General features: G+C 36.2%; 1 protein-coding gene across 1 annotated transcript; it reads right to left on the bottom strand.

Annotated features, from left to right (window-relative positions):
• Positions 1-5,682: 5,682 nt before the first annotated feature.
• LOC144435153 (large ribosomal subunit protein eL18-like) lies at positions 5,683-11,405 on the bottom strand. Its single transcript, XM_078123719.1, has 6 exons — positions 11,385-11,405; positions 11,165-11,251; positions 10,740-10,847; positions 7,949-8,047; positions 6,236-6,359; positions 5,683-5,901 (listed from the first exon to the last, which is right to left on the bottom strand). Exons 1-6 carry the CDS (start codon positions 11,385-11,387, stop codon positions 5,756-5,758), a joined length of 567 nt encoding a protein of 188 aa, XP_077979845.1. The 5' UTR covers positions 11,388-11,405; the 3' UTR covers positions 5,683-5,755.
• Positions 11,406-11,626: the final 221 nt, after the last annotated feature.

The raw sequence follows: 11,626 nt of genomic DNA, 5'->3' as shown, positions 1-11,626 counted from the left end.
TTGAAAATAACACCCGATCACGTAGAGAGCTTCAGCGAATTATGAACTCTTTAAAACTTCATGATGTTTTTAGGAACCTCCACCCTGACACATATCGATATACATGGAAAAGGCGTAACTCCTTCTCAAGATTAGACTATTTTTTGGTTTCAACATGTATATTAAAAGAAACGGTAAAGTGTGATATTGTTGGTGCCATTAAAACTGATCACAGTGCCATCACTCTTACGTTCAAGATCCCAAATTCAATCCGTAGAGGGCCGGGGTTTTGGAAATTTAATACAAGCCTACTCGAAGACAACGATTACACGGAAATGATGAATAACTTTATTGACGTAATTTTACTAGAAATTCAAGAAATGTCACTTAACCCCCAAACTGGCTTTGAATATTTGAAATTTAAAATAAGAGAAAAAACAGTCTCATATGCCAAAGCAAAACAGAAACGCCTAAGAGATAACGAACAAGATTTATTGCAACGTTTGAACAAGTTAGAAGAACAAATAGACGAAAGATTAGATGAGGGTATACTTCGAAATTATGAGAAAGTCAAACAAGATTTAGAGCAAATTATGGACAAGAAAGTCAAAGCCTCATTTGTCAGATCGAGAGCGAGATGGTATCAACTGGGTGAAAAGAGTAATAAATATTTCTTGAATTTAGAAAAGCGTAATTATAACAACAAAGTGATTAACAAAATTAAAGTTGACGAATTAAATATTACCAATCATCAGGATATCTTAAAAGAATTGAAAATGTTTTACTCTAACCTTTTATAAATCCACTAAACCAGATGTGAATACAGAAAAGAGTAGACTCTTTTTTAACCCAGAGAATATCCCCAAATTACCACAAGAAAAAGCCAAAATGTGTGAAGGGCTGATTCAAAAAGAGGAAATTTTAACAGCCTTGAAAAGCTTCCCCCAAAATAAAACCCCTGGCAGCGACGGAATTCCCTCTGAGTTGTACCTCTTCTTCTGGAATAAGCTGGGAGATCCGTTACTGAATAGTATAAATTATGCTTACACAAATGGGAAAATGTCAAACACACAGCGACAAGCCATAATTTCTCTAATACCAAAACCGGGCAAAGATGATACTAATATCCAAAACTGGAGACCAATATCTTTGTTGAACACTGATTATAAAGTAGCTAGTAAATGCATTGCACTTAGAATGTCTAAGGTCCTCGACTTGATTATTCATGACGATCAGACCGCTTTTATCAAAGGAAGGAGTATTTTTGAGAATATCCGATTAATCTCCGATGTCATAGAATATTGTGAAAACGAAAAAAAAGAAGGGCCCTCCTGTTTATAGATTTTAAAAAAGCCTTCGACAGTTTGGAATGGGTTTTAATGCAGAAAGCGCTCGCTCTATTTGGATTTGGGAGTTCTCTAAAGCAATGGGTTAATACCTTTTATAACGAAGTAGAGAGTTGCGTCACAAACAATGGGTTTTCAAGTGGGTGGTTTAATCTCGAACGCGTTAACGAGGCGTTAGGCAAGGGTGTCCCTTATCCACGGCCTTATTTGTAACCTCCATTGAATTGTTGGCTATAAGTATAAGAAAGTCAAGCGACATTACAGGCTTCATCTTGCCAACAAATTATGAGAAAAAAATATCTGGTTTTGCAGATGACACTACTCTATTATTAGGGAACATGTCTTCAATCAAAAACAGTATTAGTCAAATTAACACATTTGCACAATGTTCCGGCCTTCAAATAAATTTAGATAAAACAGAACTTTTATTTCTTGGACGCTCCAAACGTATCTGGAAATACTCTGGAGACTTTCCACCCCCTCTTCAAGAAACTAAAACTCCAATTAAATTCCTAGGAATCTTTGTCGGAAAAAATAAAGTTGAATGTGAAAAGCTAAACTTTTGGAAAAATTTGCGTAATCTTAAAGATAAGCTAGATATATGGAAATCAAGGAATTTGACCATTAGAGGACGAGTTATCCTAGCAAAGACTTTTGGCATCACTAAGTTTATTCATATTATGAAATCCGTCTCAATTCCAGAACATGTCATTAAAGAAGTTAGGGCAACCCTTTTTAATTTCCTTTGGAATAAGAGGAAACACCACATCCGTAATAATACTCTAATCGGAGACCTTAGCATGGGAGGTCAAAAAATGATAGATGCAAATTTGATGAATAAAGCCTTGAAGTTATCACATTTAAAACAACTAATAAGTAACGAGTTATCATGGACTCTTATCCCTTCCTACTATTTTAAATAAGTAGGGGGGCTGGACTTCCTGTTAACTTGTAACTTTGATGTAAACAAACTTAGTGTAAGGCCTCCAACTTTCTATTGCAACATGTTACAATATTTTAATGAATACCGTTTTAACCCAGTTACTCCTGAAGAAGTAGCCACTGAAATAATTTGGAATAACAGGAATATTTTAAGAAATGGAAAATCGCCCTACAGCGCAAGTTGGCTTGAAAATAGAGTCAAATACGTGAAAGACCTATTTAATGAAAAGGGAGAAGTACTTTCTTGGCAAACATTTAAAGAAAAATATGATGTAGGACAATATTTCTCACTGTACCACAGTATTATGCTGCAATACCCTTGAAATGGAAATCTTTATTAAAAACAGGAGAATTTATTAAGACAGCTGAGGCAAACACTCCCAAACATGTGAAACAAATGCTCCAAGGAAATAATACAACAAGAAAATATTATAATCATTTTAGAGATAGAGTTGCTGAACCACCTACCTCACACGCTAAATTTGCAAACTGTGATTATGCGCAAAACATTGATTTAAAACCATATTGGAAGTTAATTTACAAAACGACCATAGAAGAAAAACTAAGATCCTTTCAGTTTAAAGTACTCCACAGAATCCTGGCAACAAATGTCTATCTAAAAAATATATCTATTAAAACTGATTCCTCATGCAGTTACTGCGGTGCAGAGGAAACGTTGGATCATTTGTTCTGGGGATGTAAAGTGGTCAAAGCGTTCTGGTCGGAATTTCAAAGTTTTATAAAGGGTAAAAATATTCAACAACAAAATTTATCATGTAAGGACGTCATACTAGGAGTTATTCCAAAAAGGGACAATACAGTATTAAATCATCTAGTGCTACTGGCAAAATATCATATTTATGCAATACGATTTTCTAGTATTGAGCCTTCTATTCATATATTCCAGGAAAATATGAAAACGACGATGTTATCTGAAAAAATTAATGCTGAAAAAAACAACAATATTACAGCATTTGAATTGAAATGGAATCTTTTATTGACAAGCTGAGAATTTAGAAGTTGATTGTCCGCCAGTTTCTGAAGTAAAATATCACATCTTCATTTCATTTCATTTTGGTACACGTGCATACACTTTTCCCCTTTCCTTAGTTATTTGCGATTCAACGTACTGATGCCTCGCTTCTTCCTCCCTTTTGTATTGTTATCCGTTGTGTAATGTTCTTTTTCTGTTGTGTAAACTTTTTGTAAATGCATATAATAAAAAAAAAAAAAAAAAAAAAAAAAAATGTACAGCTTGTCCTCTGTCACATGACATAAGCTTATTCCCAAACAGCCAAGCTACACAAGATGTCAGGACTTGTTTGGCACATCGTACTAGCTCTAAAAATAATATTAATGATATTCAGTACCTGTATACATTCATTTCGTTGGTGGCTCAGTTTATCCGACAAGATAACTTTCAGGGAGCGAGCTATGCATAGACCCACGTTGGTGGAGGGTCTATGAGCTATATGCAGTCATGACTCATATGTACAGTTACCCGTAAATATTACTTCAACTCAATTTCTCTATTCATGGTACTGAAATAAAGCAGTTTCATATATTTGGTCTTGCTTCAAAGTAAAGGTTAACAGTTGATATATAATTTGGATAACTCATTTGCACATTCACACGTTTACCTGCCATTACTAGTTCTCAGATATTCCTAGCGTATTTCCACTTGACAGTATTAGTTCTCAGATATTCCTAGCGTATTTCCGACATTACTAGTTCTCAGTATTCCTAGCCAGGGTTCGTACACTTAAAGCATAACAAAATTCCAGGACTTACCAGGGGTATTCATATTGATTTTGGCCATTTTCCAGGGGTGTTGACACTAAAGTATATTTTTTGAATGACATCTAATTTTGTCTGATGTGGACGAGAAAAAATTAACAACAGTTCCCATAATATGTCACAAAACATTTTAAAGACAATCGACACTATGCAAGATGCTGGTTTCAAAACCACGTTTGCACATTAAGATTAACGGAGAAACCTCTGTCCTACCGTATACCCCCAAGCAGCCGTTTCGTCAAGCTGGTGCATTGATCATGTAAGATTGAGTCGCAGCATTCGTCAGTCTAAAAACTAAAGTTTGTCATCATCATTATTGTATGGTTTGATGTTACTGGATTAATAAGTCACCTAAAATAATTTTTTCTTCAAACTTTTGAATAAAAACATCATTTACGTAACGAAATTTCGAGCTATGAATAACTGAATACATTCATCGCTTGCGTCTCGATGTTTATGTACCGATGCCACGAGTTGCGGAACATCGTGATTTCTCAACTCAACTTGACCATTGATGAATGTTACTGTACCGACAACATAAAACAGTAGTTTATTCTTTTCTTTTTAGAACATGTAACACAAATACCCATTTATCGACGACATAAAAGTCACAACCGTACTTCCACAACCTGGAAATTCAACTGTACTTCCCTAGGCCCTAGCCCTAGTAATACTAGGGCTAGTATTGCCATGTCTGAGCTTGTAGTATGTCGACTCGTGCGCCGAACTTGTAACAATTTCTAATCGTAGTTGATGATGCTTGATACTCGCTACAATGTTACGATAACCCCCCCCCCACCCCCGCCGGGACTGTTACAATATCATGTCCCTGAAATGACGACTGGGAGATTGAGTAGCAATATACGCAAGATCGAAACAAACACTGCGGCACCTATTCAACTACGCATTGGCACGGTCTGTGGGGCAGTGTCTCGTGGAACGATCGTTGAGTGTCTGGGTTTAATCGGCGTGAATTTTGATTCACCACCGTGGCGAAAGACTTTGAAAATATTTTCGCCATTTCACATTTACGAGATTCAGAATCATATGAATGGGTGGCTCGAGCACAGACATGACGATCGTCAATATTAATCGATCGATTGATCATGATCATTTTCCAGGGTTTTTTCCAATTGACAGTATTAGTTCTCAGATATTCCTAGCGTATTTCCAATTGACAGTATGAGTTGTCATATTCCTGGCGTATTTCCAATTGACAGTATGAGTTCTCAGATATTGCTAGCATATTTCCAATTGACAGTATGAGTTCTAGTTCCTCCAAGGTTCTAGTGTATTTCTAATTGACTTTTAGTTTTTGGATATTCCTAGCGTATTTCCAATTCACATTCACTCTCACTCTAACTTGATACAATTGTATAACTAATGCCATATCAATCATGCAATGTTTATGATACAATCACAGCTCTTATATTATTTTACTAGCCCTGTAATATTTTTTTTTTACAGATTTCGTTTTATACTCTTGAAGGTTTAGTGTTTTTGTTGTTACTACACACACTGACACACCCAAGTCAACTGCATACATATAAACAAGCTGTCAATCATTCTGTACAGATCTATAAACTATGTCTATACAAGTTACAAACACATCATCATTCTTTAGTTCTCGTCAAAATTGCCTGATTTTATTTAATATTTTGTGAATAATACAGGATCACAGCTGTATATTTTTAACTCTTGTATCCACGGCTTGCACGACGACCACGAGCCTTTTCGAATTTGCGTCCCTTGGCACGTACATATGGCTTAGAGTGGCTGTGTGGAACGCCTGGTGCCTTACCAAAGTGTCTGTACACTTTGCGAGATTTTCGTGGACCTGATGGTAAAAGAAAGGAAATGTAGTATATTTAGTACTTTACTTTCGACCTTTATCCATTTACGTTTGAAACATTGAGAATTTTAAATAAATACTGGTTTAATATCAGATTTATAACTACTTCATGTATTTTCAATCGATGAAATACTTGACAGTGTGATTACTTGCATATTCACTTTTTTGCTAGGTAAAATCCAATTTAAATATTTTTCCCTATGACAATGTATTTTCTCTTCTTCTGTAAACACCCAATCAAAACTACTGAACCATTCCTTGAAAATAAAATCTGTGTCATCATTATGATGGGAAGGTTATATCTGATCAGTACACAAACCTTGGAGGAGAACTGTGTTTTGTCCTTTTGGTGCCCTAAGAGCCAACTGGTCTAGAGTAATGATCTCTCCACCACTTTTCAGAATACGAGCACGAGCTCTGTCTGTAACGTGCAAAGCGCAAACCTGGAAATAGACAAATCATATTTTACTTATTGTTGATTCTGCATCCTAAAATTGTGTCAAAGTTACGGATTTGAACTCTCATCTTGTTTTTTTTTAGACAGAGTAAAATAGTCTATCTGATACCACTGATAGAATCCACACATTAGAAAATTCAGTCATGTACAGCCGTCATGTGCAACTTCAGAAGCATACAAAATGTATGAGAATAATGAAAGTAAATAATCACTCAGTTCAGGTATATAGTAAGGATATATCATTATCTATAGAAAGCAAATATTTCTCTGTATTGAAGTTACTAGGGAAGTGAACAAGATTGGACACAATTCTGTTTGTTATTATTGAGGACATACACTTTGATATATTCCAAGGGGATACACATAGTTGATAGGATAGTATCATGAATCATTATTGGAGTAGCCATTCAAGAGGATTCAGGAGACCATTTCTTCTGACAATACACTGCAGCATCAGTGAATATAACAAATCATTTTCATCTAATTAATATACTGAATTATATATCAATTGTATGTGTATACAAAATTGACATTCTTCTGGATTGTTGATGTAGTCTTTTAAAATGGGATAAACTTCTTTCCTTTCAGGTGTTAGATATAAATTTTTATAGCAGTGAGATTAGTTTCAACAAACTGAGACATTTATTGTAACATGTCGATAGGTAGTTTTCTACCTTGTGTTTGGATCAAATCTTTACATTTATACAATGCTGACATTAACCTTTTAATTCACCTATTCACAGAAGGGTGCTGATAGCTCATCACAAATTTTAGACCAACAAACTTGAGGTTTACCAACCCTGAAAATATGTTTCAGTCTATGGGGGAAAGCCTTAACCTGTCCACATCACCATGTGATCTTGCTTCACTTCTCATGAACTACTTGATACTATCAGTGTCAAACAATTAAATTAGCCATGCCCCATGTCTGTTATCAGAATGTCTCTTCATAATATTAGCCTATGTGTAAATTATGTGAATGTTAACGTCTGTATAATTCATCCAAGTAATGAAAGCATATTTACATAATGACTTCATTTGAATCAAATAGTCTGATGTAAAGTTACCATTCTCCATTCAAACCATTCAAACCAATCATTTTGAGAGTGTATTTTCAAATCACAGTAACATCTTCACTTGATAGTATCATAGACAGGTTTGTGAGAAGCAAAGCAAAATCACACATCACATAGACAGGCTTGGAAATCCCCATGCTGTGGTGTATTTTCCCCCAAGTTAAAATTCTTTGGACAATACAGTGCGATGACATCAACATTGCCGAGATAATGGCATCATCTTTTTATACTATGTACTACATACCACAATGTATGTTTCTGGTTGTATCGTCAAGTGTGCCCTTTAAGCCAATTTGACACACCACTGATGCACACAATTCCCCTATCTCTTACTACGTGGTGACTCACAAGAAATGCCAGTTTTTATCACTTTGACCCAGAATAACAAAATTTGGCTATCATTAGAGGGCATAGCGTCTGTCCTAGTTTCTTGAAGCTACTGTAATCTCACCACAGAAATAACAACATAGTTGCATTGCTCCCAGGTTTGCAAACTCACCTTCAGTTTTGGGATCTCCAATATCCTCAAATCATCTGTCACAGTGCCAACAATAACAGCTGTCTTACCTTCACGGTCTGGTTTAGTCATTTGTCGGTTCTAAAGACACCAAAGATATAATTGAACATCATTAACAATTTCCAGTAGTGGAAAAAAATACACTGTAGGATAACATCAATGTGAATACACAACACAGCTGTGTGTAATTTCAAACTGTCAATATCAATTATGTTACAATACCTATACATATTTCCAGACCCCCCCCCCCCCCCCCATGTGAGATGACTACAGAACATAACCACATAACACATCCAGCAGTTCAGTTATAGACGTTTGTGAGATTGTTCATCACTAATCAGTTTACCAGTGGACTCCACTTTTTATGGTCACAGACAAGTAAGAAACAGGTTAGCAAACGAGCCCTCTCCCATTATCCAAATGGTAGTCTTGAGTAATGTCAAGGAAATAATTTTCAAAGTGTGAATCTGCCTGGGTTCAACATATTCTTGCATAAATTAACAAAGCACAACTACACATACATGTAATACATGGATAAGTTGTTTATTATCATTTTACCAGGATATCGTATTGGCATATGGAATAAACGGCGAACACATTGTTTCTACTCCCGGGTTTCCACTTGTTTCCACATTGTTGTAAATAAATAACGACTATTCCCTTATCAAGAAAATCATTAAGATTTCAATCGACTAAAAATACATGCATTGGATGCTGTTTGACTGACGACTGTCGCGAGGAATATGAACATACCAACAGTTTATACATGACATGGGTTTTGAGTTGACTATCTCATGCCTGCTTACATACTCCCTTGCTAAAATACATGTACAATCATAACAATAGACAATAAATGTAAATTCATCACCATGTCAGAATACACAGACAAGCTGCATAAACTCTCGTTCAGTGCGTAACTTCCCCCCCCCCCCCCCATATTTCTGCACTTTTCACTAAAATATGCTCATTATATAATCATAAATTTGACCATTCCTAACAAGTAAGTTTTGAAAGGCAATAACTCAATTAAATCTCACTCGATTTTCAAACTGTTTTCACAAAAATTTCCACTTCCGCTCAAACATTACACATTCAGACCTTTGACCTTTACTGAGGATGTAGTGTTGCTATGGAAAAAAACACACCAATGGTTCCCAAAGAGCAACTCACATGTCACTCGGTAACTTTTGGTGTATGTTTGAAACAAAGGAAACCCTTGTAGCCTACTCGAGACAACGATCAAACTCATAATCCATCCCCTTATCAACATCTCAAAACAATACCCGTTGCTGATCTGTTTCTTACTTATCTGTGCTATGGTTTACCACTGTTTGTACATACAACATTTAGCACCATGTATCACTCATAGTTCTGTTTGTACAGAATTACCTCATACATGCAGCCCACAGACTTAGCTATTTGGCTAGAAAATGTCATTCACCAGAACATATAATATCAAGCCAATATGTGGAGTCAGATAGCAAAGTCTCCTGGATACATGTCGATAACAAGTCAGATTCCTTTGATAACCATGAAGTTTTCACTTGAATATCATATACCAATACAGTACAGGTTAGTCCTGCTTGCAGACGGTGCCTGGGTCTAGATTACTGACATGACCCTCAACACTGCCCTGTGAAAAACAATCTACTTAGCCTATTTCGAGTAAAGAAGGAAATTGCTTCCGCACAATTACTGTAGAATTACATACCAACCAATCAAATATGAGCAATCGATCGAATATGTACTTATTTTACATCTCTTTGACATTAGTAGTCGCTGGTAAGATCCCAAAAAGTGTCAAAATTGGAACTTTTCCAGTTCCGGTTGTAATTTCAAACGTCCCACCTTACAAACGCCACCATTTTTGATCGGGATGTCCACTAGGTCATCATACATAAGGTGGAACCCTGAAATTATGATTGAGCTTGTGATTTCGGAATTTTTGGTCCTCCAAACTGGGGACTTTTGTAGCCACGGTGAGGTAAAATTACTAAATAGTCAATTTATTGCTAACATTTAACCACAGGGTGTCTTAATTCTTTAGTTATCAGCATTTCTGGTAAGCCCAGGTTTCACGGCTGGCTCTTCGCAGCTCTTAGCTGCAATAATTGTAGCGTTTTATGTGATTTTGAGGGCTTTTTCGTCTGTTTTTGGGCCTTTTTTCGTTCCGACATTTAACCCGAATCAAATGCTACAATTCCTCTAACGCAAATGCAAATAGACGGAAGCGATTCAGATCTGAATCGCAAAGTTGGGCAGACTTTTCTGCTTAATTACGCCTTACCTGGCAAAATATCGGAATTTCCTAACGCCAACATTAATTACGGAGTCTTCAAGACCAAAGAAGTGTTCAGAGGTACTCCAATTCCGTCAAAATTGGCAAATGTACCAAGGCATGCAGCAGTTTGAAACGGGTAGTATGCTGACCCCTCGCTCACGTTTTCAGTGTGGTCTCGTCTATTTGCATTTGCATTAGAGGAATTGAAGCGTTTGATTCGGGTTCAACATCGGAACGAAAAAAGGTCCAAAAAACAGACGAAAAAGCCCTCAAAATCACATCAAACGCTACAATTATTGCAGCTACGCAGCTCTGAGAAGGAAGGGGCGACTTATTCCGTATGCAAGCAGGACTAAGTACAGGTTGACAGGGGCTGTCAGGATTTCAACTGATTTCTACTGTCAACTGGGCAATGGAAAACTAAGAATTCATGATGTTACAATTCTTGAAGTGAAGGGAAATGACAGATACACAATCTGTTATAGTACTTACCAATCTTGCCAAAGACAGTGGCTGTCTGTTTGCCCGGCTCATAAACAAACGTTTCAGTACAACCTTGTTGAATTTTGCAGTAGTACGGCGAGCCAAGAAACGATACAGCTGAGAAAGCGAGACGGAAAGATGGTGAACATCAAAGTGTATAAACGAGCATTCAGAAATGATAAACTTCTATAAACCCATCACCACACGTGTGTTGCGTGTTATGTACCTTCTCCATTTTGTGACTGCATATTTCAATAATGTTTAATGAATTGATACTACATTGCATTTACAAAAATGTAATTTGATTCAAATCGATTGGACGAGTAAAATTATTTCTAATACTATTTATTTTCCGTCTCAATCCTTGTAAATTTCGCAAACGATATCACCATCATCAACTACACTATGACAGAATTGTCCTGCCCGTACCGTACCTTCACGAGAAGCCTGAGGTACACATCCTTGCTTCTAGGTTTCGTTCGGTGAACCTTTCGCTGGTATCGATGGTTGATGTCAATACCCTAAATATTGAACAAAACAAAACATTTATATATCAATGAACATTTTTATTCATTTAAAAAATTGAGATTTAGTGCATTGGGGCTGATGATAGCCGATAATAACACAGATGCACTGTATACATTTAGCACTCACCATCTTGACTTTTAACGGAAGAGACCATCACGTAGTGCATGATGGGAGATATGAGCTCCATCGAACTTTTTTATTTTCATAGGTATATGATCATAAAATTATGTTAACGCTTTTGAAGTGACTAGGTGTATTTTTTGTATCATTACGACATTTCGATTCATGAGTTGTTCCATAAATCATAAAACAGCCAAATTCATTTCGTGAAATTATTTTTTTGAAAATATTCAGAAAGTTAAAGGGTC

The sequence above is a fragment of the Glandiceps talaboti genome, chromosome 5 (genome assembly GCF_964340395.1).
Source record: "Glandiceps talaboti chromosome 5, keGlaTala1.1, whole genome shotgun sequence".
Taxonomy (NCBI): domain Eukaryota; kingdom Metazoa; phylum Hemichordata; class Enteropneusta; family Spengelidae; genus Glandiceps; species Glandiceps talaboti.
The sequence above is the reverse complement of the archived record's forward strand: the minus strand, read 5'-3'. Positions and strand labels throughout refer to the sequence as shown.